Source organism: Bos mutus, chromosome 3, assembly GCF_027580195.1.
Source record: "Bos mutus isolate GX-2022 chromosome 3, NWIPB_WYAK_1.1, whole genome shotgun sequence".
NCBI lineage: Eukaryota > Metazoa > Chordata > Mammalia > Artiodactyla > Bovidae > Bos > Bos mutus.
The window spans coordinates 85,389,583-85,412,386 of NC_091619.1; the positions used below are offsets into that span (position 1 = coordinate 85,389,583).

The 22,804-nt window shown below is 47.2% G+C and overlaps 2 protein-coding genes across 2 annotated transcripts; both read left to right on the top strand.

Annotated features, from left to right (window-relative positions):
* The first annotated feature begins 747 nt into the window (after positions 1-747).
* Positions 748-4,271, top strand: LOC138987246 (tumor-associated calcium signal transducer 2-like). The gene has a single exon (XM_070367954.1). It carries the CDS (start codon positions 894-896, stop codon positions 1,851-1,853), a length of 960 nt encoding a protein of 319 aa, XP_070224055.1. The 5' UTR covers positions 748-893; the 3' UTR covers positions 1,854-4,271.
* A 2,448-nt stretch (positions 4,272-6,719) lies between these two features.
* TACSTD2 (tumor associated calcium signal transducer 2) lies at positions 6,720-8,414 on the top strand. Its single transcript, XM_005903324.3, is given in 2 exon segments — positions 6,720-6,781; positions 6,783-8,414. Coding segments are annotated over 2 exon segments (960 nt in total). The 3' UTR covers positions 7,681-8,414.
* The last annotated feature ends 14,390 nt before the right edge of the window (positions 8,415-22,804 follow it).

Genomic DNA, 22,804 nt, shown 5'->3' on the forward strand with positions numbered 1-22,804 from the left:
TGCTGCTAAGTCGCTTCAGTCCTGTCCAACTCTGTGGGACCCCATAGATGGCAGCCCACCAGGCTCCCCCGTCCCTGGGATTCTCCAGGCAAGAACACTGGAGTGGGTTGCAAACTATATAAATCCATGCTATTAAGGGAACTGTAAGACTTAAGGGGGTTCGATCCCTAGGTGGGGAAGAACCCATGGAGGAGGGCATGGCAACCCACTCCAGTATTCTTGCCTGGAGAATCCCATGGACAGAGGAGCCTGGTGGGCTCCAGTCTACAGAGTTGCAAAGAGTAGGACGCGACTGAAGTGACTTAGCACGAAAGCAAGGGACTGAGAAAAGAAGTGAGGAAGTGAAAGAACTTAAAGGAGGGACAAGGGCTGGAACAAAACCTGACAGTCCCACGCCATCCTTCTCAATACAATTTCTGAGAACTCCAGCCCCGGAGAGCAGCCTGGACGCCCAAGGTTCTGGGCTGGAGGCCGCGCCTAGGGCGGGTCCCTTCTCGGGTGGGGCCGCGCGGGCCGGGGGCAGTACTCCGCTCCCCCCTCACCCACCACCCCCGCCCTCAGCCGAGTATCGGTTTTCCTTTCCCAGGCTTTCGGTCCAGAGGAGACGGGACAGCCTCCGCCTCCCTGATCCTATCACGGGAGGCGCAGGCCCGGCTGAGCCTTTAGTGAGAAGGGGACGAGAGCTCGGGAAGGGGCGGGCGGGGTATCTGTCACCCAAATACCAGTGGGTGAGTCGGCGGCCAAACCAGCCCGGCAGGTCCGGCGAAGTATAAGAGCTGGAGGGAGCGGCGGGCGGCAGACGCCTGGATACCGTCCCACACGCCGGAGCCGGAGCCCTGCGGAGTCTCCAGTCCTCGCCAGCCCGCGCCGGGTTCTCGCTCCTCCGCCCCACCATGGCCCGGGGCCCAGGCCTCGCGCTGCTGTCGCCGTGGCTCCTGATGCTGGCGGCGGTGATCGGCCACGCGGCCGCGCAGAACCAGTGCGTGTGTCCCACCAACAAGATGACCGTGTGCGACGAGCGCGACCCGAGCGGCCGCTGCCAGTGCCGCGTGCTCGGCTCGAACCAGGCGGTCAACTGTTCCACGCTCACGTCCAAGTGCCTGCTGCTCAAGGCGCGCATGAGCGCCTCCCACAGCGGCCGCTCGCTGGTGCGGCCGAGCGAGCACGCGATCGTGGACAACGACGGCCTGTACGACCCGGACTGCGACCAGCAGGGGCGCTTCAAGGCGCGCCAGTGCAACCAGACGTCGGTGTGCTGGTGCGTGAACTCGGTGGGCGTGCGCCGGACCGACAAGGGCGACCTGAGCCTGAAGTGCGACGAGGTGGTGCGCACCTACCACATCCTTATTGACCTGCGCCACCGCCCGGACGCCCCCGCCTTCAACCACTCGGACCTGGACGCTGAGCTGCGGCAGCTCTTCCAGCAGCGCTATCTGCTGCAGCCCAAGTTCGTGAGTGCTGTGCACTACGAGCACCCTACCATCCAGATCGAGCTGCGCCAGAACTCGTCGCAGAAGGTCGCCGGCGAGGTGGACATCGGCGACGCCGCGTACTACTTCGAGAGGGACGTCAAGGGCGAGTCGCTGTTCCTAGGCCCCCGCGACCTCAACTTGCGCGTGGGCGGACAGCCCCTGGTCCTGGAGCAGATGCTCATCTACTACCTGGACGAGAAGCCCCCAGTTCTCCATGAAGCGCCTCACCAGCGGCCCATCGCCGCCGTCGTCGTGGTGGTCGTGGTGGCGGTGGTCGCCGGCGTGGCCGTCCTGGTGATCACCAATCGCAGAAAGTCGGGAAAGTACAGGAAGGTGGAGATCAAGGAACTGGGGGAGATAAGACAGAAACCCAGCTTGTAGGTACCGGCGGGGCTGGGGTGGGGTAGGGTATCGTATTTCAGCAAGTTTCCAGACCCAAGTGAGTCAGTCACCTTCTTGATTCTTGGCCCCCCGCAGGAGACATTTCTCCTCTCACATTCCTGCCTCTCCCCACCGCCACCATATTTAATAGATCCTGTTCTCAGGGTTACCTCGCTTTCTGACTTCTGTCCTGAAGAAAGCATTTCTAAAATTCCTTCCCTTTCGGTCCAACCAGAAACCTGACTCCAAGAGTTAAGGGAAGTTTGGCATAGGGTTATGTATAAGAATCAAGTGTCTGTATGACAACCCAGCCTGGTTTACAAATGCGGAAATCCATGCTGAAGGCTTAAACGCTTTTAGCTGGGAAACAGCTGCTGTCTTGGGTTTAAGTTATTTCATTAGCTCCACTTGTCTCCTGGCCTTCCTGATGAGGAGTTCGCTAATTGGGCCCATGCTGTATCTTCATTTCCCATCGTTTGTATTACTGACCACACATCCTTGTCACCGGAAAGAAGCCTGTCTGAGCTGCCTGCACATTTTAGATGTCTTTATTTGAGGGCAGACTTTGGCCCAGAAACTCAGCATCTGTTCCTCAACTTGCCCTTATTACAGCTGATACTAGTAATGTTTCTTTTTGTAAAATGTTTGTACATAGGTTGTCTTTGATAATGCTGTTGTGATTTTTTTTTAAAAACATGAATTTAATAAAATATAGAAAAGGCACAAACCAAAAGATGGAATTTGTGAAAACTTGCTCCATATTTAATATGATTTGGGACTGCTCTAATTTCCTATGACTCAGATTTCTTATTTCAAATTCTAACACTTCTTAGCAGGATGGGCCTTTTCCCATAGCCACTCTGGTGTTTCTGAGATCCCTGAGCTGGCAAGTGTAAACACAGGTGTTTCTAAATAAGGTTGTTTGGAAACCCACTGCTTGAGGGTAGGTCTGAGGGAACTGCCTAGAACCAGGCAGTGTTGTCAGGAAAGGGGACCAGCCTAAGGTTATCACCAATGAGAATTCTCCCCTGAGAAAACTCTACCTTTGTCTCTGAGTTAAATGACTTTCCCACATGGGCACAGCCAGTCTGTAGCGGGCTCCTGCTCTGGCTGTGTGTGTGCATGTGCCCACATAGTCTGTTTTCCTAAGATTTTACTAGTAAGGTGCTTTAAAAACTTACTGCGTTTTAGCTGCCAAAAATCTTGTCTCACATTTATCTTCTTGTTTTTACTCATTCACGCTTATTTATGTGAAGCAGGGTGTGTTAGAAGGTCACAGTGGGGTAGCCTAGTGGTAAACAAGTTACTGCAATTCTGGGAGTTGCTGCAAGCACGGGCATGTTCGAGGATGGAGTGGTACATCCAACCCCAGATAGCTAGGTCTAGGACCTCAGTTTCTTCCCCAGAATACATCTCACATTCCTCCTCTGACTTGCACTCTGGTCTATGCCTGCTCCTCAGGAATGAAGCACCAGTAAGATTTGGGGTGAGAGAGCTCTAAGCTGCTGCCTGGGCAGCTTGGCGCCGTGACGGGTGTGTGTTGAAAGAATGATACCTTTTGGTCCCCAGAGTCTCTTCAGCCTGCAAGCACTCCTGCTAAGGGAAGGCTTCAAACATCCTTTCAGGTGAAAATAGGGCTTAAAAAGCGGAGAAGGCTGATGTAGGCTGGCTGTGGAAAGGACAGCTGACGTGCCTGAGGTTAGAATGAGAACCTTAACAACGAGTGAAACAACTCTCAGGCCACCTTCCCACCCCTCACCCACCCTCCGCACCCCCACTCCCCCCATCACTGAAATACCTTAGCTAAAGAGACCTTGGCAATCACTTCTATCCTAACCTCTCATCTTACGGATGAAAGGGTGAGTGACTTCTCAAGATTAATGTTTCTGTGACCCAGCTGAAACTAGACAGATTCTTGATTCCTCATCCAGTATTCTTTTCACTGCATCACACTGCCATTGTTTCGAGAGTCACTTCAGAAAACTATCACTTGACTGCCCAGAAAGTAAACAGATTAAGGACTGAGTGGGCGGCTGAACAAAGGACAAAGTTCTGAGCAACCCCATTCTTCATCAGAATGTGGCTTTTGGATAATTTCTGAATGTCTGCATTAATTCTGGGCTGAGTCATTGATTGCACTTTATTTACAGTTTGTAAAGCACTTTCGCTTGTATCATCTCTGAGGCGCTGGGTTACTGACAATCAAGTGTTGACAAACCTGGGTTCAAATCCTGCTTTACTGGGCAATAAGTCACTTAACTCTCCAGTTTCCTCATCTGCTGAAAACTACAAATCTCTATTATAAAAATTAAATGAAGGTAATTGATAGGAGTGCCTAGAACTTGGTGTTCAGTTTTTCCCTCTCTTATAGATTAGGTCCCCCGTAGCTCAGTTGGTAAAGATTCTGCCTACAAACGATTCCTGGGTTGGGAAGATACCTGAGAAGGAAATGGCAACCCACTCCAGTATTCTTGCCTGGAGAATCCCACTGACAGAGGAGCCTGGCAGGCTACAGTCCATGGGGTCACAAGAGTCGGGCACAACTTAGGACTAAATCACGATGGATTATGTTCATTTCACATGTCAGAAAACAGGTCCACAGAGGCTGAGGCTGAGTGACTCATGATCACACATCCTCCATGTGCCAAAGCCAGAATGTAGAACCCTTGTTTCAGCTTTCTAGCCCAGGTTTCCACCCCAGGCACCAAGCAGGTTCCATGCCTGTGTGCTCAGTCGCTAAGTCATGTCTGACTCTTGGTGATCCCATGGACCGCAGCCCGCCAGGCTCTTCTGTCCATGGGATTTTCCAGGCAAGAATACCAGAGTGGGTTGCCATTTCCTCCTCCAGGGGATCTTCCCCACCCAGGGATCGAAGCCAGGTCTCCTGTGTCTCCTGCATTGCAGGTGGATTCTCTACCCACTAAGCCACTTGGGAAGCTCCAGCAGGTTGAGACATCTTTCCTATTCACTTCTTCCAAGGAAGAGCTCCTCATACTCTGTTCTGTACTCAGCTCACTTCTGTCAGTCACAGAACTATGCTATCCAGAATTGGCTCTCTCCAGGGGTTTAGCCACCACCGGATTCCTCCTTCCCACCCCCCTACCCCAACTTAACATTTACTATTTTGAGCTCTGGCCTGGGGCTGCTTTTGACAGGAATGTGAAGAGCAGGTATGATTCACCTTGCAGGTCACAACTTGTCTTCTGAGCCCTGCCGGAGGTTTCATTTGATTTCCTTGTTTTGGTCACCAGGGCTGTCTCCACTCTCGCTATTTCCTTAATTAGAGCAATTTTTTTGGACCCACCTCATGGCTTGTGAGATCTTAGCTCCCCAACCAAGGATTGAACCCATGCCCTCAGCAGTGAGAGCATGGAGTCCTAACCACCTGTACCACCTGGAAATTCCAAGAGCAGTTATTTAAATCACATACTTTTTACCTGCTTACGTACTTTTGGCGTCACCGTTTTTCGAATAGAATCACAACGTCAGAGCTGGAAAGAGGATCATTTAGTCCAAGAGTTCATTTTCTGGATGAAGAAACTGAGGCCCAGAGAGGAGAATGGGTTTAACCAAGTCTTGCAGATAGTGGCTGAGCTACCCTATAGCTCCAATACCCTGACTTCTGTCTTGTCTAATGTCTGTTCCACTTGTCTCCCTAGTCTCCTCTTCATTTTCACTCTATCATTTCTGTTCTTAAATTGTTGTGCGTTTCCTTTAGTTTCTTAATATCACTTAAATGGGAGCGATACTTTGGTCGAGTGTAAAATGTGTGGGTTTTGAATTTACCTGGCCTTTCAGACCTCTTTTTTTCTTGTTTGTAAAACAAGTGAGTCTTGTCTACTATGCTTGGTTTTAAAGATTAGACATAAAAGATTGAGTACATATTTAGTAAATGATCAGTCTTGATAGAATGACAGCAAGACCCCTCAAGATCCAAAAAACTAACTAGTCACGGTTGAACTCTCTCCAATGCAATGCAAACAGCACTTTCAGCCTGCTTCCCTAAAGGGACTTCTCTGTCCATAGGCGTTTGCTCTCAGGAGATGAGAGCAAACTTTGAGGTTACCTGTTTATAGAGGTGAAGTCACAGTCTGCCTGGTTTTTGTATGAAATGGCTGCCAAAGCTGAGTGAGATGCCTTCGACTCTGATGTGTGGGGAAGAACCCATGGAGGAGGGCATGGCAACCCACTCCAGTATTCTTGCCTGGAGAATCCCATGGACAGAGGAGCCTGGTGGGCCCAGTCTACAGAGTTGCAAAAGAGTAGGACGCGACTGAAGTGACTTAGCACCAAAGCAAGGGACTGAGAAAAGAAGTGAGGAAGTGAAAGAACTTAAAGGAGGGACAAGGGCTGGAACAAAACCTGACAGTCCCACGCCATCCTTCTCAATACAATTTCTGAGAACTCCAGCCCGGAGAGCAGCCTGGACGCCCAAGGTTCTGGGCTGGAGGCCGCGCCTAGGCGGGTCCTTCTCGGGTGGGGCCGCGCGGGCGGGGGCAGTACTCGCCTCTCACCTCACCACCCCCCCGCCCTCAGCCGAGTATCGGTTTTTCCTTTCCCAGGCTTTCGGTCCAGAGGAGACGGGACAGCCTCCGCCTCCTGATCCTATCACGGGAGGCGCAGGCCCGGCTGAGCCTTTAGTGAGAAGGGGACGAGAGCTCGGGAAGGGGCGGGCGGGGTATCTGTCACCCAAATACCAGTGGGTGAGTCGGCGGCCAAACCAGCCCGGCAGGTCCGGCGAAGTATAAGAGCTGGAGGGAGCGGCGGGCGGCAGACGCCTGGATACCGTCTCACACGCCGGAGCCGGAGCCCTGCGGAGTCTCCAGTCCTCGCCAGCCCGCGCCGGGTTCTCGCCTCCGCCCCACCATGGCCCGGGGCCCAGGCCTCGCGCTGCTGTCGCCGTGGCTCCTGATGCTGGCGGCGGTGATCGGGCCACGCGGCCGCGCAGAACCAGTGCGTGTGTCCCACCAACAAGATGACCGTGTGCGACGAGCGCGACCCGAGCGGCCGCTGCCAGTGCCGCGTGCTCGGCTCGAACCAGGCGGTCAACTGTTCCACGCTCACGTCCGTGCCTGCTGCTCAAGGCGCGCATGAGCGCCTCCCACAGCGGCCGCGCTCGCTGGTGCGGCCGAGCGAGCACGCGATCGTGGACAACGACGGCCTGTACGACCCGGACTGCGACCAGCAGGGGCGCTTCAAGGCGCGCCAGTGCAACCAGACGTCGGTGTGCTGGTGCGTGAACTCGGTGGGCGTGCGCCGGACCGACAAGGGCGACCTGAGCCTGAAGTGCGACGAGGTGGTGCGCACCTACCACATCCTTATTGACCTGCGCCACCGCCCGGACGCCCCCGCCTTCAACCACTCGGACCTGGACGCTGAGCTGCGGCAGCTCTTCCAGCAGCGCTATCTGCTGCAGCCCAAGTTCGTGAGTGCTGTGCACTACGAGCACCCTACCATCCAGATCGAGCTGCGCCAGAACTCGTCGCAGAAGGTCGCCGGCGAGGTGGACATCGGCGACGCCGCGTACTACTTCGAGAGGGACGTCAAGGGCGAGTCGCTGTTCCTAGGCCCCCGCGACCTCAACTTGCGCGTGGGCGGACAGCCCCTGGTCCTGGAGCAGATGCTCATCTACTACCTGGACGAGAAGCCCCCCCAGTTCTCCATGAAGCGCCTCACCAGCGGCCTCATCGCCGTCGTCGTGGTGGTCGTGGTGGCGGTGGTCGCCGGCGTGGCCGTCCTGGTGATCACCAATCGCAGAAAGTCGGGAAAGTACAGGAAGGTGGAGATCAAGGAACTGGGGGAGATAAGACAGAAACCCAGCTTGTAGGTACCGGCGGGGCTGGGGTGGGGTAGGGTATCGTATTTCAGCAAGTTTCCAGACCCAAGTGAGTCAGTCACCTTCTTGATTCTTGGCCCCCCGCAGGAGACATTTCTCCTCTCACATTCCTGCCTCTCCCCACCGCCACCATATTTAATAGATCCTGTTCTCAGGGTTACCTCGCTTTCTGACTTCTGTCCTGAAGAAAGCATTTCTAAAATTCCTTCCCTTTCGGTCCAACCAGAAACCTGACTCCAAGAGTTAAGGGAAGTTTGGCATAGGGTTATGTATAAGAATCAAGTGTCTGTATGACAACCCAGCCTGGTTTACAAATGCGGAAATCCATGCTGAAGGCTTAAACGCTTTTAGCTGGGAAACAGCTGCTGTCTTGGGTTTAAGTTATTTCATTAGCTCCACTTGTCTCCTGGCCTTCCTGATGAGGAGTTCGCTAATTGGGCCCATGCTGTATCTTCATTTCCCATCGTTTGTATTACTGACCACACATCCTTGTCACCGGGAAAGAAGCCTGTCTGAGCTGCCTGCACATTTTAGATGTCTTTATTTGAGGGCAGACTTTGGCCCAGAAACTCAGCATCTGTTCCTCAACTTGCCCTTATTACAGCTGATACTAGTAATGTTTCTTTTGTAAAATGTTTGTACATAGGTTGTCTTTGATAATGCTGTTGTGATTTTTTTTTTAAAAACATGAATTTAATAAAATATGGAAAAGGCACAAACCAAAAGATGGAATTTGTGAAAACTTGCTCCATATTTAATATGATTTGGGACTGCTCTAATTTCCTATGACTCAGATTTCTTATTTCAAATTCTAACACTTCTTAGCAGGATGGGCCTTTTCCCATAGCCACTCTGGTGTTTCTGAGATCCCTGAGCTGGCAAGTGTAAACACAGGTGTTTCTAAATAAGGTTGTTTGGAAACCCACTGCTTGAGGGTAGGTCTGAGGGAACTGCCTAGAACCAGGCAGTGTTGTCAGGAAAGGGGACCAGCCTAAGGTTATCACCAATGAGAATTCTCCCCTGAGAAAACTCTACCTTTGTCTCTGAGTTAAATGACTTTCCCACATGGCCACAGCCAGTCTGTAGCGGGCTCCTGCTCTGGCTGTGTGTGTGCATGTGCCCACATAGTCTGTTTTCCTAAGATTTTACTAGTAAGGTGCTTTAAAACTTACTGCGTTTTTAGCTGCCAAAAATCTTGTCTCACATTTATCTTCTTGTTTTTACTCATTCACGCTTATTTATGTGAAACAGGGTGTGTTAGAAGGTCACAGTGGGGTAGCCTAGTGGTAAACAAGTTACTGCAATTCTGGGAGTTGCTGCAAGCACGGGCATGTTCGAGGATGGAGTGGTACATCCAACCCCAGATAGCTAGGTCTAGGACCTCAGTTTCTTCCCCAGAATACATCTCACATTCCTCCTCTGACTTGCACTCTGGTCTATGCCTGCTCCTCAGGAATGAAGCACCAGTAAGATTTGGGGTGAGAGAGCTCTAAGCTGCTGCCTGGGCAGCTTGGCGCCGTGACGGGTGTGTGTTGAAAGAATGATACCTTTTGGTCCCCAGAGTCTCTTCAGCCTGCAAGCACTCCTGCTAAGGGAAGGCTTCAAACATCCTTTCAGGTGAAAATAGGGCTTAAAAAGCGGAGAAGGCTGATGTAGGCTGGCTGTGGAAAGGACAGCTGACGTGCCTGAGGTTAGAATGAGAACCTTAACAACGAGTGAAACAACTCTCAGGCCACCTTCCCACCCCTCACCCACCCTCCGCACACCCTACCCCCCCATCACTGAAATACCTTAGCTAAAGAGACCTTGGCAATCACTTCTATCCTAACCTCTCATCTTACGGATGAAAGGGTGAGTGACTTCTCAAGATTAATGTTTCTGTGACCCAGCTGAAACTAGACAGATTCTTGATTCCTCATCCAGTATTCTTTTCACTGCATCACACTGCCATTGTTTCGAGAGTCACTTCAGAAAACTATCACTTGACTGCCCAGAAAGTAAACAGATTAAGGACTGAGTGGGCGGCTGAACAAAGGACAAAGTTCTGAGCAACCCCATTCTTCATCAGAATGTGGCTTTTGGATAATTTCTGAATGTCTGCATTAATTCTGGGCTGAGTCATTGATTGCACTTTATTTACAGTTTGTAAAGCACTTTCGCTTGTATCATCTCTGAGGCGCTGGGTTACTGACAATCAAGTGTTGACAAACCTGGGTTCAAATCCTGCTTTACTGGGCAATAAGTCACTTAACTCTCCAGTTTCCTCATCTGCTGAAAACTACAAATCTCTATTATAAAAATTAAATGAAGGTAATTGATAGGAGTGCCTAGAACTTGGTGTTCAGTTTTTCCCTCTCTTATAGATTAGGTCCCCCGTAGCTCAGTTGGTAAAGATTCTGCCTACAAACGATTCCTGGGTTGGGAAGATACCCTGGAGAAGGAAATGGCAACCCACTCCAGTATTCTTGCCTGGAGAATCCCACTGACAGAGGAGCCTGGCAGGCTACAGTCCATGGGGTCACAAGAGTCGGGCACAACTTAGGACTAAATCACGATGGATTATGTTCATTTCACATGTCAGAAAACAGGTCCACAGAGGCTGAGGCTGAGTGACTCATGATCACACATCCTCCATGTGCCAAAGCCAGAATGTAGAACCCTTGTTTCAGCTTTCTAGCCCAGGTTTCTACCCCAGGCACCAAGCAGGTTCCATGCCTGTGTGCTCAGTCGCTAAGTCATGTCTGACTCTTGGTGATCCCATGGACCGCAGCCCGCCAGGCTCTTCTGTCCATGGGATTTTCCAGGCAAGAATACCAGAGTGGGTTGCCATTTCCTCCTCCAGGGGATCTTCCCCACCCAGGATCGGGCCAGGTCTCCTGTGTCTCCTGCATTGCAGGTGATTCTCTACCCACTAAGCCACTTGGGAAGCTCCAGCAGGTTGAGACATCTTTCCTATTCACTTCTTCCAAGGAAGAGCTCCTCATACTCTGTTCTGTACTCAGCTCACTTCTGTCAGTCACAGAACTATGCTATCCAGAATTGGCTCTCTCCAGGGGTTTAGCCACCACCGGATTCCTCCTTCCCACCCCCCTACCCCAACTTAACATTTACTATTTTGAGCTCTGGCCTGGGGCTGCTTTTGACAGGAATGTGAAGAGCAGGTATGATTCACCTTGCAGGTCACAACTTGTCTTCTGAGCCCTGCCGGAGGTTTCATTTGATTTCCTTGTTTTGGTCACCAGGGCTGTCTCCACTCTCGCTATTTCCTTAATTAGAGCAATTTTTTTGGACCCACCTCATGGCTTGTGAGATCTTAGCTCCCCAACCAAGGATTGAACCCATGCCCTCAGCAGTGAGAGCATGGAGTCCTAACCACCTGTACCACCTGGAAATTCCAAGAGCAGTTATTTAAATCACATACTTTTTACCTGCTTTACGCACTTTTGGCGCCACCGTTTTGAATAGAATCACAACGTCAGAGCTGGAAAGAGGATCATTTAGTCCAAGAGTTCATTTTCTGGATGAAGAAACTGAGGCCCAGAGAGGAGAATGGGTTTAACCAAGTCTTGCAGATAGTGGCTGAGCTACCCTATAGCTCCAATACCCTGACTTCTGTCTTGTCTAATGTCTGTTCCACTTGTCTCCCTAGTCTCCTCTTCATTTTCACTCTATCATTTCTGTTCTTAAATTGTTGTGCGTTTCCTTTAGTTTCTTAATATCACTTAAATGGGAGCGATACTTTGGTCGAGTGTAAAATGTGTGGGTTTTGAATTTACCTGGCCTTTCAGACCTCTTTTTTTCTTGTTTGTAAAACAAGTGAGTCTTGTCTACTATGCTTGGTTTTAAAGATTAGACATAAGAAAAGATTGAGTACATATTTAGTAAATGATCAGTCTTGATAGAATGACAGCAAGACCCCTCAAGATCCAAAAAACTAACTAGTCACGGTTGAACTCTCTCCAATGCAATGCAAACAGCACTTTCAGCCTGCTTCCCTAAAGGGACTTCTCTGTCCATAGGCGTTTGCTCTCAGGGAGATGAGAGCAAACTTTGAGGTTACCTGTTTATAGAGGTGAAGTCACAGTCTGCCTGGTTTGTATGAAATGGCTGCCAAAGCTGAGTGAGATGCCTTCGACTCTGATGTGAGAAAGAAATAAATGCTTTTGTTTTTAAATTATGTCATTGTTGGGTCTCTGTAAGAGTCTTTTATTTTAGCATAATCTTTTACCCAAACAAGTATTGGTGGCCATATTATTATTCCTGTAACAGACAAAGGAAAAAAAAAAGACATTGAAAGTTGAATTACTTGCCTGTAGTCACACATCTAATAAGTGGCATATCTGAGTTTAGAGCCCAGGCAATGCTGCTGCTGCTGCTGCTGCTGCGTCACTTCAGTCGTGTCCGACTCCTATCGACCCCATAGATGGCAGCCCACCAGGCTCCCCTGTCCCTGGGATTCTCCAAGCAAGAACACTGGAGTGGGTTGCCATTTCCTTCTCCAATTCATGAAAGTGAAAAGTGAATGTGAAGTCGCTCAGTCATGTCCGACTCCTAGCGACCCCATGGACTGCAGCCTACCAGGCTCCTCCGTCCATGGGATTTTCCAGGCAAGAGTACTGGAGTGGGTTGCCATTGCCTTCTCCCAGAGCCCAGGCACATTGGCTCTTAAACCCAGGTTCTTAACCAATGTATTATACTGTCTCCTAGGGTTTATAAATTTGCTAGCCAGAGTATACTAGCTTCTGTTACAACATATTACTGCAAATCTAGTGGGTTAAACAGTACACATTTATACATAGTTATTACTTTACAGTTCTCTAGATAAGAAGGCTAGAAAGGACACAGGTTTCCTTAGGCTAAAATCAAGATATCTGCATGTTGCATTCCTTTCTGAGGGTGCCAGGGGAGATTTTGTTTCCTGCTCATTCAGTTTATTGGCAGGATTCAGTTCCTTTTCAGTTATGGGACCTAGATGTTTGATTTCTTCTCACAGGCTGTAAACGAAGTGCTTTCCCCAGTTTGTAGTGGCAGCCTGTTTCTTACCACATGCCCCACTTTCTTCATCTTCAAAACCAGTGATGGCAAGTAGAAACTTCACACTGAATCTTTCTCCATTGTCCCATCTTTTTACGAAAAATGTCTCACTTGTGAGGACCCACGTGATTAGGTCAGGTCACCCACACAGTCCAGGATAAGATTATCTTCCCTCAAGGCCTCTAACTTTAATCATATCTGCATAGTCCCTTTTGCCATTAATGTAACATATCCACAAATCCTGGGAATTAATTTGTGGGCACCTTGACTGGGGAGGGCATTATTCTGTCTACCCCTCAGAGAATGCCCTGTTCCCCACAAATCCATGCTCTTAACCATTATACTCTACTGCCTCTGTAAAATTTCAGGCCTGAGTGCAATTCTGTATTTTGTGATAAAAGAGCTCTTTCCCCCATGACCCTCTGCTTTGTCCCTTTTTGAACAAAGCCTTCACAAGGAGCAAAATGAACTCTTGGGAGAATTATTCCTATATCACACATGGGGTCATGCAAGATGCCTAGCTCTGAATAGGCTCTCAAGAAATGTGTGTTGAAATGAAACCATACCAACTACTGGCATTTACTGAACATGTATAATGTGCCAGACACTGTCCTACAACTTTACAATGGATTATCTCATCCATTTCACAACAATCCCATGAACAGAAGATATGTTCTGTTGTTCCTGCTGAGGAAACCAAGGTATTAGTAAGTGACTTGCCAGAAATCACATTGCTGGTAAGGAATACAGCTAGAATGTAAATCCAGGGCTACCTTCCCCAGAGTCTGTGCTTCTATCACACGCTCTACAATACCACAGGGTAAAGAACCATGTTCCGTGCCAAAAAGAGATGATGCAAGTTGAGAAGCTTATTCTCAGGGACCCAGAGGGAATCCCCTGAAGGACCACTTAGGAATGTAACACATTTCTTTTACAATCAACAGCATACCCTGATGGGCATCTTCCAGTTGTAATTTCCCTCCTGGAGCCATTCTCTGTCATTGCTAAACACCATCGGCGGTGTCGTTACTGCTCTGTATGATGAACTCTAGGAAGGAATTACTGGAAAGGTGGGGATACATAAAGGGTTCTAGTTTCATTCAGCGTTAGGAATTCCACTGAGCTCAGGAGAACTGTGTCCCCTGATTCCACAGTAAGCTAAGATATCCTCAATGTCAGTGGAAACTCTCAGGTCCATGCTATACCAGGAGGGGATGGAGGGGAAGAGAAATGTCCCAGAGCAGCAGTCTGAACACTCAGCTTACCAACACATCATGTCTTCTTGGACAGACAGGGCCAAGAGTCTCTTGACTAGATCAGTTTAACATTTCAGTAGCCTTAGGTCCTCGTGGCTCCCACTCTGGAGCATCGCAGCCCCTTTGGGGTCCCACTACTCTCAACTCACTGGTTGGTTGGTACTGTTGGAGGAAATGTTCCGATCACCCAACATTTTGATGGGAAGCACATTATCACGTGCTATCGAAACACAGCTTGATACAGGTGTCAGTTCAACTAGGTCAGCAAGGAAGCTTGATGTCTTGGTTCTCTCTTTTTAGCCCTGTGATCTTGAATCTGGTAGTTTACCTCCCTGGTCCTCACATTTACATCGTCTAATGGATCTAATAATATCCAGTCACTCTGGTTCATAGCACTCTTGTCTTCTAATCTCACCTCAATGGGACTAAGGTAAGTGTGACCAAGAGGCTAAGTTTGGCCAGTACTAGCCAAACTAGTACTAGGGAAGAGGTCTTGAGTAACTGTAAGTGTTACCTGGACGCCCTCCCAAATTGGACGACCTATGTCCTTAAGGATTCTGAAGTTTTATCATTCACTCATTCTCTCAAATTTTTTTTTGTCTTATTTTATGCCAGATATTGTACTAGCTTTTGGAGTGTTTGATGCACTGAATAGACATGGTTTCTCTGGTGTTTGTTTTTTGCTTGACTGGCAACCCTGCAACCTTCTCAATGAGGAGACACACCCATTATTATGTGAGTCTTGGTGAGAGGCTCAGTGGTCCTGCTCCTGGCTGATGGAATACGCGTGTGTGACCTGGCTTAGTCAACTGAACTCTCCTGCCTGGGACATTGATCTAGAGGACAGGAAGCCATCCATCAGCCATCCATCACCTGATAAATTAGTCCCAGCAGCGTTAACTTTGCCAACTGTACAACCGCTTTATAGATGTCAACTGTCCAGTAGCAGCATACCAGTGGGCCATACTGATTAGACTGTCCCATTGCTTGCCTCTGGCCGTATTCCTACTGCCCAGCCAACCTACTTCCTGACCATTTTCTGAATCTGGTTCTCCAGTCTTCCCACTGATTCTGTATATTTACCCCAAACCCTTCAATAAATTACTTTTATGCTTGCGTTTAGCCAGAATCAGTTTCTGTTGTTTACAACCAACAATCCAAGGTAGAGTCCCTGACTTTGTATAACTGAAAGTCCAGAGACCAAGACAGTCTTTAAGTATATGATCATAAAGGTAAGGGCACAATTGAAAAATGAGATAAGTGCTCTGAAGACAAACAGCACATATGGAAGTTCTGACTCTGCCTTAGAGGGAGTCACATCCTTAAGGAATTGATGCTTGATCTAAGAGTATGGGTAGATGTTATTTATGCAGGGAAGGAAGAATTTTAGCAAAGGAAAGTAGCAGGTGGGAAGGTCCTGAAGCAGAGGGAATATGGCTTATCTGAGAACCTCAGAGTAGACCGGCACCCTAGAATGTAGATAGCAAGGAGAAGGGTGGTGCTGCTTGAGGCTGGAGAAGCAGGCTGGGGACAGACTTGTTTAGTGGCTCACTTGTGTCCAACTCCTTTGCAACCCCTTGGGCTATAGCCCACCAGCTCCTCTGTCCAGGGGATTTCCCAGGCAAGAATACTGGAGTGGGTTGCCATTTCCTTCTCCAGGGGCTCTTCCTGACCCAGGGATGGAACTCATTCTCCTGCATTGGGCAGCAGATTCTTCACCACTGAGGGAAGCTCCAAGGACACACTAAGAAAGGCCTTTCAAGTGAATATTTTGAACTTTGTGCAAATTAGTATAGGGCATGCCTCTGTACAGATAAGCAGAAACGGGCTTCCTGTCTAGTTGGACTTGTAGTGAAGGGCTTGACAAATGGGTGAGTGGGGACCTTTGTATGAAGAAAAAGGGGCTCCCTTCTCCCTACTGACACCACCTTATCCCAACCCCATTCAAGAGTAGCAATTTTACAATGTATTGTTGTTCAGTTGCTCAGGCGTGTCTCTTTGCAACCCCATGGAATGCAGCATGCCAGGCTTCCCTGTCCTTCACCATCTCCCAGAGTTTGCTCAAACTCATGTCCATTAAGTCAGTGGTACCATCCAACCATCTTATCCTCTGTCATCTCCTCTTCCTCCTGCTTTCAATCTTTTTCAGCATCAGGGTCTTTTCCAAGGAGTTGGCTCTTCTCATCAGGTGGCCAAAGAATTAGAGCTTCAGCTTCAGCATCAGTTCCTCCAGCGAATATTCAGGATTGATTTCCTTTAGGATGGACTGGTTTGTTCTCCGTGCTGTCCAAGGAACTCTCAAGAGTCTTCTCCAACACCACAGTTCAAAAGCATCGGTTCTTCATCACTCAGCTCTCTTTATGGTCCAACTCTCACAGCCATACATGACTACTGGAAAAACCATAGCTTTGACTAGGCAGACCTTTGTTGGCAAAGTAATGTCTCTGCTTCTTAATACACTGTCTAGATTTGTCATAGCTTTTCTTTCAAGGAGGAAGAGTTTTTAAATTTCATGACTGCAGTCCCTGTCCACAGTGATTTTGGAGCCCAGAAAACAGTCTGTCACAGTTTCCCCATCTATTTGCCATGAAGTGAAGGGACTGGATGCCATGATCTTCATTTTTTGAATGTTGAGTTTTAAGCCAGGTTTTTCACTTTCCTCTTTCACCTTCATCAAGAGACTCTTTAGTTCCTTCTTTGCTTTCTGCCATAACGGTGGTGTCATCTGCATATCTGAGGTTTACAATATATACTAAACATCAAATCATTATGTTGTATACCTGAAACCAACAGAAGATAGAAAAGCCCAGAAAGTAAACGTACATTTCAAACAAAAATAAGTAGGGTTCCATGAAAGTTTTGTTTCTACTGTATTTATGTGTATAGGTGGGTAGGAGAGTTGGCTGACAATGTAAATTGTATTTTGTCTTGTGGATTTCTTGTTCAAAAGAGTCTAAATCCTTTGATATAAAGCTTCTTAAATTCCTGTGCAAAGTGACACATGAGCTGCATTAGTAACACAGGACCATGTAGTTCATAATGTGTTCAATAAGCAATTCATTTAGTGAAAAAAAAAAATAAGTGTAGTAAAAATCATTGAACATGGAGAAGGAAACAGCAACCTACTCCAGTATTCATGCCTGGAAAATCCCATGGACCAAGGAGCCTGGTGGGCTACAGTCCATGGGGTCGCAAAGAGTTGGACACGACTGAGCGACTTCTGTGTTTTTGAAGCTCAAAGGGATATGGGCCACTGAAAAGGATATAAACCAGGGCAGAATTTCTTAAAGAAGTAACAGATTAGTTAGTTACAACATCAAGATAAATGGAATTGAAAGAGAGATGCTACCAAGAGAGTTGGGCAGTACTGCTTAAATAATGCTCAAGAGTTTCTATTCTTAAATTGTTTCCTCTTGAGAGAAGATGAGCAGCACTGGGCCCACTCACCTCTGCCTTTTTTTTGTTCCCCACTTTGGTTATGTGTTGTTACTTTCAGAATTGCACTTTTTTCACCTTGTCATAGTAGCTGCCAAAGTGTGTTTTTATAAACATGGGGTTCTAGAGCGCTGGCTTCCTGGGGCAGAGGAAAGAAAGAAATACGTGTTGTACAAAATCAGTACGTTCATATGTTTAATAAAATAGTTCTGTTATTGAAAAAAAATAAAAATAAAAATCATTGAACATACATATATATGTGTACACACACACACACACACACACACACACACGTTTACACAGATGTGACATGGGCTGCCATCCATGGGGTCGCACAGAATTGGACACGACTGAAGCGACTTAGCAGCAGTAAACATAATCCAATTTTGGGAAAAAAAATCACTCTGGCTGGAGTCTGGAGAATAGACTGAAAAGGAACAAGAGTAGAGGCAGGGAAACAGGAGAAGACCAGATTCTCAGGTGAGAGATAAAGGTAGTTTAGACTGAGAACAAGTGTAGAGGATAGTGATGGTGATGGAGAGGAATTAGTGTATTGGAGGGATACCCAGGTCACAAAATCAGTAGGAGTTGGGGCTGGAGTCCACCTGGTGGTGAGGAAGTGGGAGGTGTCAACAACAGTTCTCTGGTTTCAGGCTTTCATGACTGGTTGGAGATAACATTACCCACGATAGAGGACTCAGGAAAGAGAATGTGTTTGGTGGGAGGAAAATAATGTGTGCTATTGGATATGTTGAGTTCAGTTAGGAGTTGGATATAGATGTCTGACATATTATGTATGGGCAGCAGATGGGGATTTGGGAGAAGCTGGCATATAGGTTTTGGGAAGCACTAGTATGTAGGTACGGAGAAGGCAATGGCACCCCACTCCAGTACTCTTGCCTGGAAAATCCCATGGATGGAGGAGCCTGGTGGGCTGCAGTCCATGGGGTCGCTAAGAGTCGGACACGACTAAGTGACTTCACTTTCACTTTTCACTTTCATGCATTGGAGAAGGAAATGGCAACCCACTCCAGTGTTCTTGCCTGGAGAATCCCAGGGACGGGGGAGCCTGGTGGGCTTCCGTCTATGGGGTCGCACAGAGTCGGACACAACTGAAGAGAGTTAGCAGCAGCAGCAGTATGTAGGTAGGACAAAAATCTATAATCACAGATGTAAGTGGCTAGAGGAAAGCGATAAATGGAAAAAGGGGAGAGAACTAGTTCCAGGCCTCTGAAGACTTCAGCGCTTCAGGACATGAAAGAGGAGGATGAGCTGGCAAAGGAACCAAGAATGGTCAAAACCAGGCATTGAGATAAAAGGACCAGCCCAGTTTGGCCTCAGGAGATGAGACTGAGTCAGAAAGTGGTGGCTACTGAACAGATGGTTGAAGGGAGCATTGGTGGGAGCAAAAGCCCAGATCAAGAGAGACCTGAGTGTCTGACACTTACAGTTTTTGTCCACCAGCTGCCTGGTCTTTGGGGACAGCTATATGGGAAAAAGGAGAGGTTTTGAGTAGACAGTTCAAGAGACTAATCTGTGAGCTGCTTGGAGGGACACAGGAGGCTGAGATTGCCAAATGCAGCTTCTGGTAAAGTTCCTTTTCAGCATATGATCTTGGACCAAATCGCTTAAACTTCCTGAGTGTCATTTCCTTACTTGTAGAAGGGCTTCCCAGGTGGCTCAATGGTAAAGAATCCTCCTGTAATGCAGGAGACCTGGGTTTGATCCCTGGGTTGGGAAGATCCTCTGGAGAAGGGAAAGGCAACCCACCCTAGTATCCTGGCCTGGAGAATTCCACGGACTGTATAGTCCATGAGGTCACAAAGAGTCAGACATGACTGAGCAACTTTCACTTCACTTCACCCCTTGGCCTTGGCGTAGCACATACACAGAATAACTTTACAAGATGGCCTGTTTTCAGTAAAAAAAAAAAAAAAAAAAGACAAAGGTCACAAATAGACAATTCTGGAAGAGAAACTAGAAATGATAATAAACATGTTTTAAGAATATTGCTAGGACTTCACTGGTGATGAAGATAAAATGGAGGAAGTCCTGTTCAGGTTTCAGAAGCAGGAGAGCAGAACTTTGAACTTGCTTCTGACCTGCTTGGACACAGCCCAGATTCTGTGCCTGCCCGCAAGCACAGCTAGCCAGGCGACACTTTAGATAAGAGAGAAATGGAGTGTGTCTTGGAATTCTTGAGCCCCTGGAGGCCTAGCCAACCCCCCAGGATCTAGTGAAATCCTATGACTTAAAAGGTGAAAAAAACAGCATTGTAAAAATGTTACAGGAAAACCAGAGCTGCATTTTTGCACGCAAGATCCTTGGGTCAGGAAGATTCCCTGGAGAAGGGCATGGCAACCCACTCCAGTATTCTTGCCTAGAAAATCCTATGGACAGAGGAGCCTGGCAGGCTATAGTTCATGAGGTCACAGAGTCGGACACGACTGAAGTGACTTAGCATGCATGCACAAAGGTTTACATATAAGACATGTTCCCTGCAGCAATTTTATAATAACAAAAAGCTGAAAATAATCGAAATATCCAACAACAAAGGGACGGTTATACACATCCACGACTCTGAGATCCAATGTGTTTCAGAATCTTTGAATTTTCAAAAAATAATTTTGTGCATATACTATTTAGCATTCTCAATAAGGTCTGGAGCAACATCATCAACACATCCAGATTTCTGCCATGAAACTTACTAATAGCCACACTAATTGGTATAAATAGACCATAAATAGCTATAGGCCACTTCTGGTCATTGGTCATCAAATGAGTTGGCACTAAATTTTCAAAAGTTTTCAGAGCATTCTGAATTTGTGGATAAGGGATTGGGGATCTGTATAAATTATAGTATAATCTTTTAGGACTTTTTAATATGAAGAAATGATTACAATATATTGTTAGCTGAAGGAGCGAGGGAGGGGAGAGAGTACCAAAGTGACACAGTGGCCCCTCTCCACTTTAAAAGAGAAAAATGGGAACAAATTTGTTCATTTAAATGCAAAATTGGCTGTTTTAAATCCGAACTGACCACAGCTGCTTTTGTTTTCCTCTTTTTTCTTTCTGTTTTTAATCTTCAAGAGCAATAGTATAATTTTTATCAGTGTAGAAATCAGTCATTACTTCACTCAGCTTTCTTTGACTAATTTTTCTCTTTTGGCCCCAGTGCCTGGCAATATAGAACTTCTCTGACCAGGAATCAGATCCATGCCCCTTGCAGTGGAAGCACAGAGTCTTAGCCACTGGACCACCAGGGAGGTTCACTGGTTTTCTTTGAACGGTCTGCTGGGGCGGGAGGAAGGGAATCCCTCCATCCCATCTCCTACTTGGTGAAGCAAAGGATAAGGTCAGCTAGTAAAGAATCCACCTGCTATGCAGGAGACCAGGGATTGATCCCTGGGTCGGGAAGATTCCCTGGAGAATAGAATGGCAACCCACTCGAGTATTCTTGCCTGAAGAATCTCCTGCACAGAAGAGCCTCGTGGGCTACAATCTATGGGGTTGAAAAGAGTCTGACATGAGTGAGTGACTAAACCCTTGCTCCGAGGACTGGAAAAAGAAACTAAATTGCTTTGCACAAAGAAGTGGGAGGAAATCTGGAGGCATTGAGTGGAAGCAGGGGGTGAGTGTGGGGGTAGAGAGGGTGGAGAGGTGGGGAGAGGAGATCACTCAGCATGGGGTTGACCCATGTATTAGTTTCCTGGGGTTGCCATAATTATGCACAATAAATGTAGTGGCTTAAAATAATACAAAGTAAATTTCTCACAGTTGTAGAGGCTAGAAGTCTAAAATCAAGGGGTCAGCTGGGCGCATTCTCTCCGAAGCCTCTAGTGAAACAGCCTTCCTTGCATTCTCTAGCTTCTTTGTTCCTTAGCTTACGGCAGCATAATTCCAGTCTCTGCCTCCTTCCCACACCTGTCTTTCCTCTGCGTGTGCTGTGCTGTGCTCAGTTGTGTCTGACTCCTTGTGAGCCTGTGGACTGTAGCCCACCAGGCTTCTCTGCCCATGGAATTTTCCAGGCAAGAATACAGAAGTGGGGTGCCATTTCCTTCACCAGGGGATCTTCCCCACTCAGGGACTGAACCCACATCTCTGTGTCTCCTGCGTTGGTGGATGGATTCTTTACCACTGCTGCCACCTGGGAAACCTCTCTTCTGTGTGTGTGTCTGTGTCCAAATTTTTCTCTTCTTATAAGACACCAGGCATTGGATTGGGCTGTGCTGCAATTTAGTATGACTTCATCTTAACTTGATTGCATCTATGAAGAGCTTACTTCCAAATAAGAGAACATGTACAGGTTCAAGGTGGGCATGAATTTTGGGGGGATACTTTCCAACTTCATCCAGACTACTAGTGTGTGATTTGGCTAAGGAATGGAAGTTCTAATATTCCATTTTTAAACGGAATGAATGAATGAATGATAAATATGGAACTGTGATATAAAATTTCTCTTTGTCTTTACCCCCAGATTTTTAGGGTAAGTTGGCTATGCAAGTGTGGAAATCAAGGAAAAGGCATCTCTCTGTTTCTGTGAGATAAGAAGGGGACACACATGAGAAGTGAAATCAGGAATGCTGGAGGGGGGATCCTGAGAAGGTAAGGCCAGGAAAGTCCCTGGGGACAAGAGCCAGGATCTGAACTGATATCTGGTTACAGACATGCAGAGAAATAAAACACAAAGATTCATCAGTGGGGATAATGGGGCTTCTCATTTTCTCCAACTGTACTTCTATGTATATTCCAAATTTTGTATGATGATTATAATTTGTTTCAACAATCAGGGAAAAAAGCAAAAGTTATTTAAAAGAAGCCCATTCAAGGTAATGGATTATTTAGATTTAAATTCAGATCTTCAGAAAATGCCTAAAGAACTGCAAACTGAGTTCTTCCTTTCTTTAAGTCTCATCAGACGGCTCAGTATTATTAAAGCCGTAATCTTCATCCTCCGTGAGTATAATTATCCTTTTCAAATTATTCCCTTTGATCAGCTTGGGAGTTTTCAAGAAATTATTATGATGATTTTATTAAGAAATCCCTAAGTTAAAGCAATTAGTAGTTTCCATACTAAAAATTAATCAGGACATATTACAGTTGTCCAGTAGCCACACAGACACACAGACACACACATGAAGTAGCTATGACTTATAATTGGTCATAGTCTATTTTACTTTGAAAAACAAATGAAGATTGAAGTTGTGAATGAACAGACAATAATCACCTACTACTTTTCATCACTATGCTAGAAACTGGAATATAGCAATAAACAGAATTTTTTTCTGTTCTCAAAGGTCTTACATTTCAGCACAGTGGAAGTGTTAGGATTGTTGTTGTTTAGTTGCCAAATCGTGTCTGACTCTGCAGCTCCATGGACTGTAGCCCAC

Excerpts from the sequence above, each read along its gene's own strand:
- LOC138987246 (XM_070367954.1), top strand. The coding sequence starts at position 894 with ATGGCCCGGGGCCCAGGCCTCGCGCTGCTGTCGCCGTGGCTCCTGATG.